The following is a 19,120-nucleotide window of genomic DNA, read 5'->3' on the forward strand; positions in this document are numbered from 1 at the left end:
GCCCGCCAAAAGGTTTGGCCAGATTAAAGGGCACCCCTTCCCTTTTCCAGCACATTGTTATGGACATATCTCCTGTATCACACTGGTTGACAAACAAGACACATGTAAGATCCAGAATCCTTGTGGAGTACATTGGGAAGCCCAGAGTCAAGGATGGAACAAAAACAAGTATGGATGGAGGACACTCACTGTTAAACTATTTCCTGCTGATAGATCCAGATAGAGAACAAATCATTGCCCTCAGTTAGATACCCACAGGTGATCCTACCAGGCATAATGACACGCTGCAATCTATTATGGTGAGTGCATGAACTGTTCGCAGTGTTAAGGTGACATACTACCTTACTACTAATTAATTCTTAATTTATTTATCTGAAATTATTTGTCGATTAGTGCTGTAAAACAAGGAAGAAGAATAAGATATAGAAATTAAGAAAAATAATTTTGCAAAAAAAGGTTAAATATAAATAATATGCATATTATAGGAAAAGTCACTTCCATCCAATGGTCATATAATGGCCCTGGTTAAACGCTGCATCATGAACAAACCCAAAAGTCATGAATCTGAGAAAGGTACTAGTAGAGATGAGAGGGGGTTGCTAGAGATGGGAGGGAAGATGTGGGAAAGAGAATAAATAAGTATATTATAAATATGTTGAAAACATCAAATAAAATTGGGCAATTAAAAAAATAAAAACAGAAATACAAGCAGATTTTAAACTTTTATTGCCACTGGAAACACCCACAACCCAACCCAAGGTTAGATTAGCAGAATTCTCATATGAAAGCCAGATTAGCTCAGATCCTATCCCATCACATAAAATACCTGGCTTTTCTACAACAACGTAAGATGCATGTAAAGAGAAGAAAAGAATTCCAAATGGAAAAAGCAAACATCTTAACCAGACACAACTGTCAAACAAGGAGGTTTAATTCCAACTATTAATGTGCTTCAAGTCTCAAAAAAATGTTGAAAACAACAGAAGGTGCTAGAAACAAAAAAGCATTTCAACAGTAACAAAGAATAGATTACTGATAATAGAAAAGTTAACTGTTTAAAACAGTAATCATCACAACATCCTGAATGATTAGAGTCTACCATAATCAGAACGATTGACGCTAGTACAGCACGAGGCAGAAGCAAGAACCTGGGGTGCTGAATTAAAGGGGAGCTGAACGGTAAAGTCCTCCCCTGTCACTTGAGGGAAGGCTTAGGTTACTTTAACTTGTATAATCTAGGAAACCTGCTAAATGTACTTAAAATCTGAATAGGTGTAGCTACTCTATCAAAAGAAGATATAAAACAAAGTCACAAAAAAAAGTGTGTCTTAAAAACTACAGAAGACAGAAAATGAGAGAGGGACAAAGGAAAACAGAGAGGGAATGGCAACAGATGGTATTAGTTAGGCCAACTGTAGTAATCACTTCAATTATGAGTGGTCTAAACACAGGCATTGAAAGAGAAAGCTATCTGGGTGGGTGTTAACAGAACAACAACGAGGTAAACCAAATAAACCTCAAGACCCAACTACATCTTTATAAATAACTGGCAAGTCAACAGGAGAAAATACCACTCTGCTGACACTAATCACAGGAAAGCTCCAGCTAGCTCAATTAGTTCAAGACAAAGTAGGCTTTAGAGAAAAAGCAAAGAATGTCACGGTTAAGGATGCAGTTCTACAAGAAGACAGAGTTGTCCTAATTGACACATACACATGAGGCAAATTCCAGTAGAAGTGAACACAAATATAAATTCACTAGTATGATAGTGATTTGAATTAGAAGTGCTGTATGCTGCGAATCACAGGAGGGAAATTAGCAGGCCTACATCTCAAATGTAAGAACAGTCTGATAAAGGAGACAAAAGATTTTGCATTAATAACTATAATCCTGTAGTACACAGAATTGTATTTTATAGGGCTGCCATAAGCAGTATAAGTTGGAATGCATAGATAATTATTTGGCAGGACCTGTTGGTCCATTGCATTTGGGACAGGAAAAGCAGTTAGTTTATTTATTTTTTCCTTTTCCCAGCGGGACTTGATAAATTCTCAATAGCTGCTGAATGACTGAATCTCAATTTTACTACATAGTAATGCTCATCAACATTAACCGTACAGAAGAATAACTACAGAGACAATGAGATCAGATTCTTAACTTTACATGTCTGTTAATACATAAGATTTACAGACACCCTCCCCTATAAACCACCTCCCGGTTCAATGACACAGTGAAAAAAATTATAGTGAGTTCATGAGTAGCTCAGTGTTAAGCTGACATACCACTTCATTGTCAACTAAATCTTAATTTGCTTATCTAAAGCTGTTTATAAATTAGATGCAAAGTAAGGGACACAAATAGGATACAGAAATTAAGAGAAATAAATGTTCACAAAGGTTAAAAATAAATATATGAATATTGTAAAAGTATATTTCTTAATGGATTTTAAAATGGCAGACTCTCGGGAATGTGAATTGCATATTAGGGCTTAGTTAAGTAATGTGTATACCCAAAATAAGCCAAAATGCAAATACCTAAGAAGTACACTATTAGACAAATCATTCAGTCTAAAAATAAAAAAAAACATGAGATTTTATTTATTCAACTTTTCGTATGTATAACCTGAATAGCAACTTAAGAGAAAACATATTATTAGCTGTCATCACTTTACATTATCCAGTTTAACAATCATCTTCAATTAATTTATTTCCAGGCTGAGTTAAAAAAAAACTGAAATTTCAATTACTTGCATAACACTCTGCATCATACATTTATGACAAATCATACCGCACTGAGGAGCACTGGCTCATTATACACTGGGGACACTGTTTAAGCAGCAGATGACTGTCAATTGTTTTATTCAGGGCTCGCCCTATATTTGCCCAGTAGACACAAACCTCATGTCCTGGAACAGGGCACAAGGGAGCATTGATGACTGGCTAATAACACTGATGTTCCTCCTTCTCCACCCAACCTCTTTCAAGGCTTCTTTCAAATATCGCTGTTTGATTTATTAAAATTCATTCTCACCCAACCATTCAAGGAATTGATTGTCAAATGTAAAACACCTCTTCATAGGGTTATAGTCACTCAATGTTCCTTCCAGGCATCAGCCAGGGCAAGGGGAGACATCAGAACACTCACCTGGCAAGCGTTATAAAGTAGCTGGTGTTCCAGTTTTTTAATACCTAGAATCTGCTGGAACATTTCATAGAGCTGCTCCTTGCTCAGAATCAGCTCAGACACGGCACTCAGGGTCATCCTGTTTGGCTGTTTGCACAAATCTTCTTCTCCCCTGTAAATGGCATCATATTTGGCTATCCATGAGCTCAGCACTGTCTCTTTGCTCAGGCCGTCTATTTCCGGCAAGCTGCGTACACGTTTTTCTATGTTTTTCTTAAACACCTCTCTGAAATCATTAGCCGAGCATCCTCCACTCTGAACCATTCTGGCCACTCGGTCGCTCTTTAGAAACACCTGAAAAAGAGAACCAAACACATCTTTAGTTAGACATGGGCACTCACACCTATGCTTTGAGCAGTCTAGCCAGGGCACAGAATGTTCTGCCCTGGCTCAAAATGTTCTATAAGGCAAACACAATATAATACATGGTAACTTATGAGAGGAGGCCCAAATCTAAACAGCTGGCAGCTTGGGAGAGGCAGAAAGAGACCTGAGCAAGATCTGAGGTAACCTACATATCTCTCACTGGAAGAGATATGTAGTCCTGAGCAAGCTCTGAGATAATCTACATATCTCTCTCTCTCAGGGAAATATATAAAAAAGGCTTCTCTAAAGCAGACGGACTCCCAGTGTTTATGAACGGTGGCTTTGAAAGCAGACTCAAGGGTTCTGCCATCTCTGTTTTGCAGCCTGAGAACTCAGTGCCAAGAGTCAGTCAATACACACGAAGTCCCCTGCTGCTCTTACTTAGAACATCCTAACTTTAGACACTGGAAGAAATAAACCTCTGTTGTATATCTCTCCGCCTCTCTCTCATCAGCGTCCCCACCCACCCTTCTTATTCTCTTTCATTAGCTCCCCAGTTTCTTAAAACTTGTCTTGTAGCTACAAGGAATGAATGTGAGGAGAGGAAAACACCTGTAAGACAGTTGTAAGTTTCCACTACTACTAGGTAAGAATATAGCAATCTAATATTCAGTAATACTCAGTAACATAATCAATTAAAATATATAAAAGATAGATTCATGCAGCACATATTGGCAGATGGGTACTAATAATGTTATATTTTGAAGAGACACAAGATCTTACTCTTCTACATTATGGATATAAAGACCATTACAGATCATTAAACAACTGTTTTGTCAACACTATGACCATGAACCCAACCATTTTGTCAGGGATACTTATAACATGATACTGCTATTGTCCCTGTTTTCTTCTTCTTCTTCTTCAGTGACACAAGCTTCTTCCAGAAGAGACTGAAAAACGAATGCAGATACCATGTATTGCATGCTGTTAATATGCTTATAGGATGAAAATGTCAATGAAAAGTTATTTGTGGGAGCACTATTCCTAATTGTCTGAGAAAGCACCAGATTGATTTCCAAAGTGGTTGTAGAAGTTTACATTCCCACCAGCAGTGGAGGAGGGTTCTTTCTCCACATGCTCTCCAGCATGTATTGTCACTTGAGTTTTTGGTCTTAGCCATTTTGATAAGTGTAAGGTGAAATCTCAGGATCACTGTGATTTGCATTTCCTTGATGACCAAGGACGTTGAGCATTTCTTTAAGTTTTTCTCGGCCATTTGATATTCCTCTATTGAGAATTCTCTGTTTAGCTCTGTACCCCATTTTTTAATTGGATTACTTGAGTTGTTGGTGTTTAACTTCTTGAGTTCTTTATATATTCCAGATATTAGCCCTCTGTCAGATATAGGGTTGGTGAAGATCCTTCCCAGTCTGTAGGCTGTTGTTTTGTTCTGATGACAGTGTCCTTTGCTTTACAGCTTTTTAGCTTTTTTTTTTTTTTTTTTTTTTTTTAATGAGGTCCACAAGGAGAGCAACAAATCTGGGCCCAGGGGTGTTTTCTTAGACTGATATTCCAACCAAGGACCATGCATGGAGATAACCTAGAACCCCTGCACAGATGTAGCCAATGGCAGCTCAGTGTCCAAATGGGCGGCCTAGTAAGGGGAACAGAAACTGTCTCTGATGTGAACTCAGTGGCTGGCTCTTTGATCACCTCCCCCTGAGTGAGGAATAGACTTACCAGACCACAGAGGAAGACAATGCAGCCAGTCCTGATGAGACCTGATAGGCTATGTCAGAAGGAAGGGAAGGAGGACTGGGGGAGGGTCATGGGAGGAGGAGATAGAGGGAGAGTAGGATTGGGATGGGTTGACAAAGAAAACTACAGCTGGGATACAAAGTAAATAAACTGTAATAAAAAATAAGTAAATAAATAAGAAGATATTTTTTTTTTGTGTGTGTGTGTATCTGTATGCATGAGTACATGCATACATGCTTGTAGGGTTGTGAGCCCCTCTGCATATCTGTGAACAGAGAAGCATATCAGACATCTTTTCCACTCTCTACCTAGCTCCCTGAGGCCAGGCCTCTCCCTATACTTGTGACTTTTGTTTTCTTAGTTCCCATGGAAAACAGGCAGCTCCAACTATCCTCTGAGGCCTGGTCTCTCTATAACCTGAGGCTTTCATATAACTCTATAACCTGAGTTGGGCTAGAAGGTAGCCAATCACAGTGTTCTTCTCTCCTGCACCTGAGCACTGGGACAACAGGGTTGCAGGCAACACCTGGCTTGCTACATGGGCACTAGATCCTTATGCTTGTCTTTCAAGCATTCTTGACTACCGAGCCATATCTCCGGCTCCCCAAAATGTCAAATTTGGGCCTAAGAAGTAAATCACAATGATTAAGTACTCTTAAATTTAGGACTATGCCATCTGACTACCCTACCACATCTATGTCTAAACCAGCGACAAACAAGTTCCACACAAGTTAGGTGACTCACTGGTCCTATTGACCTGCTTACTATCTGGCATGTGTGGCTACCGGACCCCCACATTTTCCCAAATGACTTTAGTCCTCCTCTTTTGGGTCACTCACAGAAGATGTCGTTGTTTCCTAGCTCATTCAATGACACTTAGATATTCTGTTTACTTGAGTCATGCTAAAGCCTTATTAACCTCTACCTAAGGCCACCACATTTGTATTTGCATACGCGAAATGTGCGTGTATTTGCAGACCTGGATCACTTGTGATTGGGAAGTCGCTTGCTTTTCATGTCTTGCTTCTTTATTACTTTGTTTCTTATGTCCCCAGGCCCAAACAAAATATATCTGAAGAAGTATAAAACAATGTGCCTATTATCCCAGGCCATGGGAAGCTGAGGCAGGGGGATCATCAGTTTAAGGCCAGCTATATAGTTATAATCCTTGATTATAAAGCAAAACTCTTGTTTTTAAAAGGGAGTAAAACTTACAATGATTTTAATAATTTTAAGTTAGGGAAAATAGAATTCAGACATTAAATAATATATATTGTCTATGGATGACATTTCTTTCTGTTTTTTTTTAATTTAATTTATTCACTTTATAACATGATCATAGCACCTCCCTTTTCTCATCACAGTCCTACCTTCCATTCCACTCCCCTCCCCCATCCCCCTTCCCTAGTTATCAGAAAGGGGAAGCCCTTCTCCCCTACCAACTGACCCCGGCCTATGTAGTCTCATCAGGACTGCCTGCATCCTCTTCTTCTGTGGCCTGGCAAAGCTGCCTTGCCAGGGAGAAGTGATCAAGGAGGAGGCTATAGAGTCCATGTGAGAGATAATTTCTGACCACTTACTACAGAACCCACATAAAGACTGAGCTGCCTATTAGCTGCATCTGAGTAGGGGCCCTCTGTTCTCTCCATGCATGGTCCTTGGTTGGTGTATGTGCAGGTTCCTCTGGACCCAGATTTTTTGGTTCTGTTGGTCTTCTGGTGGAACTTCTGTCCCCTCTGGGTCCTTCTGTCTACAACTCTTCCATAAGACTTCCTGCACTCTGCCCAAAGTTTAGCTATGAGTCTCAGCATCTGTTTCAATCCCCTGGTTGGGTGGAATCTTTCAGAGGACATCTGTGGTAGGCTCCTGTCCTGTTCCCTCTCTTCAGCCCTGCTTCCGGTGTCTATTCTATTTGCCATTCTGAAAGAGAATTAAACATCATCCCTAGGGTCTTCCCTGTTACTTAGCCCCTTTAGGTATGCGGACTATAGCATGGTTATTTATCCTGCATTATATGGCTAAGATCCACTTATAAGTGAGTATATACCATGCTTGTATTTTTGAGTCTGGGTTGCCTCACTCAGAATGATCTTTTCCAGATCCATCCATTTTCCTGAAAATTTCATGATGTCCTTGTTTTTAATAGCTGAGTTTTTAATTGCACTGGGTAGATATACCACATTTTCTTTATCCGTTCTTTGGTGAGGGACATTTGGGTTGTTTCTAGTTTCTGGCTATGACAAATAAAGCTGCTATGAACATAGCTGAGCAAATGTCCTTGTATGGTGGAGCAGCTTTTGGGTATACACCCAGGAGAGATGTAGATGAATCTTGACATAGAGCTGTCCTGTATTTTCTGAGAAAGCACCAGATTAATTTCCGAAGTGGTTGTAAAAGAAAGCAGACGCTGAGACTTATGGCCAACTGTTGGGCAGAGTGCATGGAATCTTATGTAAGAAGTGGGAAATAGCAAGAGCTGGAGAGGACGGAACCAAACAAGGAGAGCAACAGAACTAGAAAACTTGAACACAGGGAACTTCCCAGAGACTCATACTCCAACCAACGACTATTCATGGAGATAACCTAGAACCCCTGCACAGATGTAGCACATGATAGTTCAGTGTCCAAGTGGGTTACATAGTAATGGAAAGAGGAACTGTCTCTGACATAATCTGATTGGCCTGCTCTTTGATCACCTCCCACTGAGGGGGGAGCAGCCTTACCAGGCCACAGAAGATGACAATGCAGCCATTCCTGATGTGATCTGATAGACTAAGATCAGAAGGAAGGAGAGGAGGACCTCCCCTATCAGTGGACTTGGGGAGGGTCATGCATGAGGAAGGGGGAGAGAGGGTGGGACTGGGAGGGGAGGAGGAAGGGGCTTATGGAGGAATACAAAATGAATAAAGTGTAATTAATAGTAAAAAAATAATTAAAAATAGTTTGCACTTCCACCAGCAATGCAGGAGTGGGGAATGATATTTCTTGAGTACGCATGGTGTTGTCTCTTTAATTTTTCTCATCTAATGCTGCCTCTCTTTATATTGGCAGTGAATACAGATAAATCTTGTATTTATATATTACACATAAAATCACAGTTATATCATGAGACCTATCAATTACATACGATTATATTTTAATTAGTACACTGAACTGCATACAAATATGTATATATATATATATATATATATATATATATATATAACTTTTAGTATAACTATTTCTAAAGTTGGATATATAGAAGCCAAGCAATCAAAGAAGTACATTCAGGCTACACTGTTTCATACCATTTTATGACTATCAATAGAGTGAGCCAGAGGTGACACACCGGTAAAGGGGGCCTTGTTATTAATTGTAGTCAGGCGACCCTAACTATGGACAGCTATTTTTTTTTCAGATGCCCTATGGTGCCTTTTCTGAACATCATCCACACTGGCAAATTCCCAGTAAGTCCTGGATGCTAGCATCATCATGTGGACTTCAACCCGGAGCTCATAGCAAAGAGATTCACTGTGTGTAATGTAATAACTCTATGGTTATGCCATGACACATACATTTTAGTGAGGTTTGATCTTAGGTCTAAGGTTGATAAAATGGGACTCTCTTCCAGACTACTTTCTTCCTCAGATGCTCTGCCTCCTAATTCTAACAGTTTTTATTGTCTTCTTTGCCAATAGTAGTCAACCAATCTTGTTTATGTATTTTGGCTTTCAGGTTTAATTATTTTGTTTTTTAGTTAATACAAGAATAGGACTTGTATTGATGATACCAGGTAATGTTGCTTATCTAGAAAATACCTTAAGTTCAATCTTTTAGAAATGGTGTAATATTTTTAAACCCTGACCAGCAAAAGAAGTTTTGTATTTATAAACATTTTGTTTGTATTTATAAACATTTCAGGCCTCACTATAGGAATACCACTGATTTCTCTTGCTCTATATGGGCAGTTATTTTGTTTTGTCACCGTATGGTCTAATATATATCCAAGACCTAGACTCCTCCTAAGTAACTCTAGTTTTGAAGTAAAGGCATGAACAAACATTGTTGCTAAATTGTTTTCTTCTATCAAAACATAACCAAGGCTGCATGAACTCCCTCCAACTACATAACTGATATTTGCTAACTGGTAACAAAATGCTAGGATTCTGCTAAGTGTCTGTGGCATACAGATGAATCCATCAAAGACTAAACCCTGACAATCTCATGCTCCCTAAGGAGGACAGATTGAAAGGAAAAGAAAATAGGGCAAGAGAGATAACAGACACTCATACAAAAGGAGGAAAAACAAAGGAAATGGAGTTAACAACTCTTGTGGAAAGTCAGAACCAGGCAGGGAGGAGAGAAAGAGCCCAGAACAGAAAAAAAGGACCCCTGTCTTCAACAGCCTGTGAATTGTGTAAAAATAAAAGAGACAGTTAAACACAGTTTAAGGAAAGTAAATAAATGGTAGCAAGAATAATAGAAGAATAACACATTAATATATCAAAGGGAAATTTGAGAACTTTCCTACTATCTACAAATATTAAACATGAGTGTAGCAAGTATTTTAACCAGGAATACCACTAGAGATCAGATGAGAAAATGGCATGTGTACATGAGAGAAGTCCAGGTTCTAGCTGACGATGTCATGGGTACTTTGCTTATCAATCTGAATAGGTATGGAATCATCTAAGATTCCTCTTGGTGGGTCTGGAGAATGGTTCTTAGAAACATGAAGTGAGAAGGAAAGGCCTTCCTGAGTGGGCAGCACTTCTCTGAGAGGGTACTCCAAACATAAAGAGGACAGAGGGGAAAAGCAGTGCTGATTTTGCCTGTAGGCTTCCATTCCTTGCTGGTACATACATCTATTCAGTTGCTGCTGTGACTGTTAGTAAACTTTGCTGACATTAGAAGCTACTATCCTCAGCCTTCCAACAAAGACTAGACCAGAAGCTCCCAGACAATATCCCAGGCTTTCACTGTTAAATGAGAACTACTAAGTCATCCGGCCTCATAGCCTGAGCAGCCACAAGGTTCTCATCCCCTCCAGTGCATGGCCTGTTTGCCCATTCCATATCACATAGGCCAACCTAATAAATCCCTATTGTAACGTTTGTTCATTTTATCAGTTCTGTTCCTCTAGAGACTCCTAATGCAGGGGTCATCTGTGGCTAGATTACCTAGTGATAAAACATTAAGAAGTGTGTTTCAAACAGAGGCGCCAGCCAGAAAAGTAAATGGCAAACTACTGGAGCTGAGATAGAGATAAGTGATCAGAAAAAGACAGCAGACTTGAAGGACTAGTACAAGAGCTACAGGGCTCGAAGAAGGTGAGGCAGGAAGGAGCAAACATGGAATGACATAGTACCTTGGTGAGCTACAAGATATGGAAACTAAGGTGGCAGAATAGGATTTTCATTGTTTTTCTAACTATAATAAAAAGTAAAGATGGAAGAATGTATATTCCTACATAGTTTTGGTCAGAAAAGAGTACAGTGAAGAACAAAAGTTTAAAATAACCTATATTTAAATAGCTATAAAATTAAATAAACACACACACACACACACACACACACACACACACACACACATATCCAGTAGAGGTGAGGACAAACAGTGAAAGAGAAAGCAAAAACCACTCCTCATACTAGCAGCTAAGGCAGGAGACAGCAAGAATGAACCAGAAGCTTCTAGAAGAAACAGATCAAATTAAAACAGATCTGTTTGCTGTTTCTAGCTCCTAGGTCACCTTGAGCAGAGAGCATTTACCAGAGTGAAGTTGAAGAACCGTCTACAGGAGGGAGTAAAGCAGACAAGACACAATAACATTTGGACAGGAAGCCCCTTACACTGTGCTTTTAGAAAGTGTGAAGGAAAAGAAACTGAGAGAGAGGCAGCAGAGGTGACACTGTGAAACAGCACTTCAATGGTAGGAAAGGCACGTCAGTAGCACAGAAGGCCCTGTGAAGCATTTAGCTCTGGGTCGCTTGTGGAATGAGCTTGTTAGACTGTGGGCAGAGTACAGGGAATCTTATGAAAGAAGGGGGAGATGAAAGACCTAGAGGGGACAGGAGCTCCACAAGGAGAGCAACAGAACCAAAAAACCTGGGTACAGGGGTCTTTGCAGACACTGATACTCCAACCAAGGATCATACATGGAGATAATCTAGAATCCCTGCACATATGTAGCCCATGGCAGCTAAGTATCCAAGTGGGTACCTTAGTAAGGGGAACAGGGGCTATCTCTGACATGAAGTCAGTGGCCAGCTCTTTGATCACCTCCCCCTGAGTGGGGAGCAACCTTGCCAGGCCACAGAGGAAGACAATGCAGCCAGCCCTGATGAGACCTGATAGACTAGCGTCAGACAGAAGGGGAGAAGGACCTCCCCTATCAGTGGACTTGGGAAGGGTATGGGAGAAGAAGAGGGAAGACTGGTGGAATTGGGAGGGCACAAGGGTGGGGGCTACAGCTGGGATACAAAATGAATAAATTGTAATTGATAAAAAAGTAAATTAATTAAAAAAAGACTATAGCATTCTTGCTCTTGGTCCTGCGACATGTGCTCTGCAGGGAGAGAGTTGCTGTGAAACAAGGACCAAGCTCCTCCTTCTAAAAGCCCTAATGAACAGTGGTCTGCTCAGAAGCACCTCAGTGAACTGGAAAGCTGATTCTTCAGTCCCTGTTGATCTCTGTGGAGCCCGCAGTAGGAGCTGACAACTTGATCTCAGCCTTTTAAGAAACCTTAATATGAACAGCCATGTAGGATGCTCCTAGATTCTTACTGGAGATGAGATAGTTAGTCATGGCGTTTTTGTTAATATTTTTTAAACCACCTATTATAAAGCAAGAGATACCTGCTTACCCATCCACAAGATGTATGTTTTTATTGCAATGCATTCTCAGCACTTGAGGGGGCTCTATCCTCCCTTTACCTCCCATTCATCATTCTATATCCTCTTATCCTGCTCTTTTCTTTTCACAAAACACTATTTGACATCTATTGATAGTATGCTTCGCCAAGGTAGAAGGCATGTACCAACAGAGTTGATTCCATTTTATTTGCATATGAATCTAAAATCTAAAAATAGCCTGTCACTTATTAGGAATTAAAAAGGGTTTGTTGAAAGAGTGATAACTACCCAAAGATGGCTGTTTCTTCAGTGGAAGAGGAGGTCAGATACAAATCTAGCTGCAGGTGTCCTAAGACAAGGACGGCTGCAGGAGAGACAGCAGAGATGTACATATATGTAACTGAAAGCAGAAGAAGAACTGTGCCCCCAAGGCACGAGCTCCAGGCCACAACAGTTTTGCACAGAACAGTTGTCTGGGCTCTGTACGCGGAAGGAAGGCCTGTTGCGCCAAGGATACATTTCCTTTCCATGTTGGCCACTATGTTATGGCCAGTCCACTATGCTTTCAGCAACTCCACAGAGTGGTCCACGAATCCCCATCCCCACTGAATGTAAGCTATAGACTGAGACCTCTACCATTACTGAGTCTTCCTCAGCACTTCAGTGTCATAAGTCTCAGTGCAGCTGAAAACATCTCCCTACACTCACCTTTCCTCCTGCCCCAGGGTCAGGCACCAGTTCCTATTTCTTGATACTTGGAAAGCATTCCTGACTTTCCCATTTCCTCCATGCTAATTCTGATAGTACACAACTTGTCACTTCGCTGATACCACCATCATTTTACCAAATGTATTTTCTTCACTGACACCAAAACAATATTAAAACAACAACAACCACCTCAGGTCATTAAACTCAACATTTTAAGAATAAAATAACCACCAAGGCCTTCATGGCCTTACAAACCATTCCCAATTCTCTATCGCATTTGGATCTCACTCTGCTTGGATCTGTCTCTATGTGCCAATGCTCTAGCCTTGCCCCCGGTCATCCATAGACTATTTTATCATCTATTTATCTTCAGATCTCGGATATTCATCCCCAGCCACCCTAGCTTGACTATATCTTGGTTTATACACCAAACTCCTTTCTCCTGTAAAGCACTTTCCACACTGCAGCTATAATATAATTAACAATTGGATTCATATGTTGTAATCAATAAATCTCAGAAAGTATTTCATCTCACTGTCTCTAGCACCTACGCATCAGGCCAAACACACAGCAAGCACTTATAAAAAATACCCATTGGATGGGCAAGTAAGTTGGGAGCAAACTGTTGGGAAGAAAAATTGCCTGGTGGTCTAACTCATTCTGTCTCATTCTTTAAATCCACATCATGTGGTAAGGACTGCTGATTCAGTTTTTCATGCTGTATACAGTGGGGAACAATATTGCAGAGAGAAGTAGGAGAAAAGATGTGAGGAAAGCCTACTACATGAGAAGAGGAGCCATAGCTTGGGGTGCAGAACTCGGCAAGAAATGGAGAGTCCAGCATGTAATCTAATGAGGAAACAAGGGAGACAATGAGAGAATATTAAAAATAGAGCAGACTTTAAAGCTGTGAACTCCAGGCACTTTCATAATCCATTCATTAACAAACGAAGTTTTCTAGATGTTATAGGAAGAAAGTAGAAGACAAGAATCTTGTCTCTCAACGTAATGCAGCCATGACCATTCAGGCCTGTACAGCCATTGAAGCAGGACAGTCTCCCCAAGCATGGTTGGCTACCATAAAAAGCCAAAATGTTACGCTCAGGATGCGAGGCTAAGCACTGCACTCAGGGTCAGCCCCTTTCGACCCAGAGAAGAGCATGTCTGATTGCATGCGGGTTGATGCCCCAGGTCCCGCCTCTGAGAAAAAGGTATCGCACGGGTCTGATGCTCTTTGGGTGGATGACACCTAAATGAACATCAGTACAAAGTCCCAATTTATTTCTAATATCAGAGATCAGACCTCTACTCTTGCATGATGTGTCTAAAACAAAAAGGGGGAACTGTAGAGAGCTGCATAATGCCGTGCCTGAAAGATGGAGCTGGTTTCCGCCTTCCACCTTCCCGATGGTGAGTGCTCTCTGTCACAAACAACTCCACATTTGGCTAAGGCTGAGGATCTGGCTTGCTTCCATGTATGTGGACCTATCTGCATTGCCCACGTGGCATGCTGAGGTTGGCTACCCAGAGGCTATTTAAAGTGGGCTGGCTTTCCCCGGGGTCCGAGGATTGTTCAATGTTCCTGAATAAACTGCATTGAAAAAAAAAAAAAAAGAATCTTGTCTCTCTAAACGGGAGATGAACAAACATCCCAGAGAAAATGAAGTAGCATAAATATTGTCCAAAGGGAACAGTATGATTCATTTTTTTCCTAGAAATAGAAATTTTGTAGTTCAGTAATCCCAATCATCCATGCTCTCCTTAAAGAATAAATCATACATGGTTTAAGTAAATTTTTTCATATATGACCAATGTGATACTGTGTGATACTTATAGATCAAAACATTAAATGTCACATATCTCAACCACTTGTTCTTTCACAGCAAGAGTTATTACCAGCAGGCCAAGTATGGCTACAGTTGAGTCTGGTCACAGAAATGGTCTCTAGTATTTGGGAATGCCACAATTTTTGCTGTACAACACAAGATCGGTTGTGAGATTCTGCTTGAGAGAGTTCAAAGGCGCCTCGCTTTAGGCTGAGTGGGAACTAAGCATGTTAACAAGCATCCGCTGATGAAGAGGCACCGTCTCCCCACAGATATTTCACATGCTTGCATTTAATTGGCACAAACATGCTGTGTTTTCTGGATTATAATTTTCTTTTTCAGACTAAGTAGTTTAAACTGAGAAATGGTAAGACTAAGGATATAGTGTCTTTGGGAAAAAGAGTTGGAAATTTAGTATTTGGACTCAGTGATGATACTATTTTACCTATTTCCAGCACACTCAACAAGATATTCTGTTGGGTACTGTCCAACACCTGTGGTATTACCAATCAGTTATCTTCTTGTGAAAATTCCACACAAACCAATTCAGTATGAATATTATCAGCCTAACACTGGAGAGCTTATACCATACTTTACTTTTATATGTTACTCTCTTTTTTTTACTTGTATGTTTCATATTAATGAAATTTAATTGTACATGGCCCTCTTTCTGAGTACCCTGAATGCCACTCTTCACATTCATATGCCTGGCTCATACACCAGAGACAGGATTGAAATCTTGACAAAGTCACAATGAACTAATAACAAAATTGAACGCGGTGACTAAAAAAAAACAATGTCTTCAAAGGCCAAGTCTGCTTAGCTGTCCAAATAAGATTTCAAATACACTTTTCTATAGAAGCACTTAATATGCACAATGCTGCTGATCTGAACTGCACGTTGCTTCTTTTATTCAAAAGGATTTCATAATGACTAGAAAAACATTATCTTCTTGCCAGATCATTGTGGTGATCTATGATATGGTTTCTGGGAAGGCTGCCAGCATGTCTTCAGTCAGGAAGAGGTTGAGAAAGCACAAGAGATCTGCTTATAAGAGAGGCTTCTTCTCCACAGTGATGCCAAATAAAACATTGTCTCGTGATTTTTATAATTTGTAATATCCTTGAGGAATCAAATTTAGAATGTTTTTTCTTAAGCTATTTTCAGATGTTATCAACCTGTGAGTTCTGTAACAATGGTGAGTTGAATATCATTAAAAATCAAACTTTTTAAAAAATTGTTGTGGAATACCAACTATATTTGTATTGGGTCACTCTGAAGAATCAAATCCAGCCAGTAGATTCTCTGATAGCACTCAATACCTTCATTTTCTCTATTCACTATATCTTCCCTAACCTTCCCTTCCCAGTTTTCTTCCATTGTTCCAAAGAATGCATTTTCTTCTAAGGAAGGGAAACACTTTTTGGTCTTCAATATTCTCTATATGTTCCTTCCCACTAAAGTATATATCAAAGCAAATTGTGTTCTGAGTACAACCATTACTGCTGTGACAATGACATGCATTTGCTTATCCTATGTAGTGGGACAAAACTGGGCCACAAACTGATCTTGGTAAACATTTAGACAGTCATCCCAAGAGAGTTTGCAGTCAGATCTCAATGCTAGCTTAGTTAGAAGAGAGAGGTTTCTCTTAGGTAGTGAGAGTATATTGTAATGAAGCTAAATCCATTTTATGTGCCAGCAGGTTGAGGAAAACAAATTGCTTTTTGGTATAGATAGATAGATAGATAGATAGATAGATAGATAGATAGATAGATAGATAATCTCTCTCTCTCTCTCTACCTATCTATCTATCTAGTGGTGAATGCGTGCTGCTACTCTAGCAAATGGGGGCATGAAAGATATTATATATATGTGAGATGCATAATAGAAAAACAGAGAGATTAGACATTAGCAGAAAAATTTTACTGATTCGTGAATCCTAAAGCCTTGGAAACCACTGACTTAACCAACCCCATTCCTTATCAAATGTAAAGAAATCCTCTTAAAACTGACCATAAATAATTTCCTTTACTTAAAAAAGCTTAAGTAGAAAAGAGACACATCTAGACATTTATCAGTAACCTAGAAAGAGTTCACCTCAAAAGACGCTTCCCTACAACAATCCTAAAGCCCTTGTAAGAAATCAAATCAAAAGCTCTTGGAAGAAACCTAAAGCTCCAAACCGCCAAAATCTCATCACATTTTCTATAGGGACCAAGATGAGCCGCCGTCCACAAAGATGCTACTTGAAAAGTATAAAACTTTTAAAAAATAGAGCACTGCCATCATGCTGTAAATGGAATAGTTCTAAAGCTTTCTTCTAGTGTCAGTTGACAGCCCTTTTCATGTGTTTTGCAACTTACTGATCACCTTCTCTTGCTCAGCCAATGACAAACTTTTTGTGGCCCTCTAAGAACTCAGACTGAAACATAAGAACATTTTATCAAGGCACTTATCATTAAGTAAAAGCACAAAAGAGTAGGTCACTGGACACTACCTGGATTTCCAATCTGTGTGACAAAGTACAAGAATGTGACCCTCAGAGGAGGAAAAGCCACGTGTTCCCAGGGAAAGGGGGATCAATAGCCTGCATTCTTCCCATATCTCATCAAGTGTCTCAGAGGGTGATGAGAGCTTGAGCCCTAGTAAAGCTGGGCTACCTTCTGCAAGTTCTATCAAGAAAAAACTTTCTTTTGTTGACTACACTGTAATGGCACAGAAGTGTTTTGTTTTGTTTTTTATTTTAGGTTTTAAATATGGAACCGTTAGAATCTCATAATATGCAGTTTGTACTAAGTCCTTAAATGATTTTTACTACACTCAATTAAGTATGTCCTCCTTACTTCCATGCTACCAATTTGCCATGTTTCAAATTCGACTGTGCAATTCTGTTCACCTCTTTCTTGCTTGCACTCGGAGCCCCTCTACTTCCCTCATCATCGGGGAAGTTAAAAAGTTAAAGCACAGTAGAAGAATCTGAGTTTTCAAGATGCTATATGAGATATAAGGAAGTACACATGACTCTGGGTCTACTTTATCACCGTTGCCACAGAGGTGATATAAAGTTTTCGGAATCATTTTTTAGAATTGGGTGAGATGAAGTAGTTGTCCCTGACATCCGTAGGACTGGTCCTGGGGTCCATCAGCAATGCTCAGATCTGCAGATGCTCAAATCCTTCACGTAAGCACTGAACGATGTGAAGGAAACAAGTACCCATTCACTTCTGCACTACAAGTCATCTCAGTGTGTAACACCTAAGACAACGCAGATCCTATGTAGAAAGCCACTGTTCTGTAGCGTTATAGACTGATAAGAGAAACGGCTCAATGGTTAAGATCACTGTCTGCTCTTCCAGACGACCCAGGTTCAAGCCCCAGCATCTACATGGCAGTCAAGGGTGTCTGCAGCTCCAGGTCCAGGTCCTCAACACAGACATACATGCAGAGAAAGCACCAATGCATATAAAATGAAAATAAATTATAAAAAGAAAGATAACTTGAGAAAAGAACTTCTTGAAGATCCAAAAAGTGAGCCCCCCTCCCCAGTATTTTCAGTCCATAGTTGCTTGAATCCAGGGAAGCAATACACATATGTAGGTTCAGTGACATTCTCACACTAGGTGATGCTCAAAATCTGATCTGTGGTCCACACAGTCACTTGTGCCTCCATAAGCCGATACTCTAGAAACTTCACATGTGATACAAGATCACCATAATATACGAATTCCACCGATACCTTATTATAAAGATCTTTTAATATACAGAAAAGTGAGTAAAGTTGTTTTTAGCTACCAACAATCTAGATACTGTAAATAACACCTCGCTCTACTTATTATTTTACCCTTACCAACATTAGCTCAACTTTTTATTAAAGACAAACACATGGTTTTGTATCATAATATATTACACACTGTATTGGAAAGCCAATAAATGCTGGCCTTTTGCTTGAGAGTCAATGTCTCAAGAAACTCTTTGAGAAGATGTTGTGCCAATGTTGACAGAGAAGCTGGAGAAGATATTCTATAAGCTTCCAAAAGCCAAATTTTATTTTCCACAATATTACCAGGACACCAGAGAGCATGTTACTAGCCTCTCCGATCCTAGGTTTAGAAGGCATGAACTGTGAAGATGGCAAGTTATTTACACTTTATAACCCAAGGATCTTCCGCTGAGGAATGAAGTTCCAAAATTCAAAATGAAAAAAAAAAAGTTCAGTAAAGTAAATCAATCTTAAAAGCAAACAGTTCTTCAAGCTCAAGAGAAATGAACTCCAAACTTGCTGCTGAATGGCTCTTCCAGTTTGTAATATGTAGTTATTTATTTTTCCACCAGATGGCAACTCTGTATGGAAAACAATATTATTGTTTTTTTTTTTTTAATCTTAGAAACTGATTCTCAAAACTGTGAGGGACCCAGAAGTTGTAAATTCCCTCACCACCACCAGCAGCACCAGCAGCACCAGCAGCACGACCACCACCATGGTGATAACACCAACATTTATC

At 39.8% G+C, this 19,120-nt stretch overlaps 1 protein-coding gene across 9 annotated transcripts in view; it reads right to left on the reverse strand.

Annotated features, from left to right (window-relative positions):
* Cadps2 (calcium dependent secretion activator 2) overlaps window positions 1-19,120 on the reverse strand; it is a 520,278-nt gene that overhangs the window by 314,869 nt on the left and 186,289 nt on the right. For all 9 annotated transcript variants that reach the window (XM_060374001.1, XM_060374000.1, XM_060374003.1 and 6 more), the window contains exon 3: window positions 3,145-3,477. In XM_060374001.1, coding sequence (XP_060229984.1) covers window positions 3,145-3,477 — 333 coding nt within the window. The remainder of the gene's footprint in view (window positions 1-3,144; window positions 3,478-19,120) is intronic.

This window comes from Meriones unguiculatus, chromosome 21 (assembly GCF_030254825.1).
Source record: "Meriones unguiculatus strain TT.TT164.6M chromosome 21, Bangor_MerUng_6.1, whole genome shotgun sequence".
Taxonomy (NCBI): domain Eukaryota; kingdom Metazoa; phylum Chordata; class Mammalia; order Rodentia; family Muridae; genus Meriones; species Meriones unguiculatus.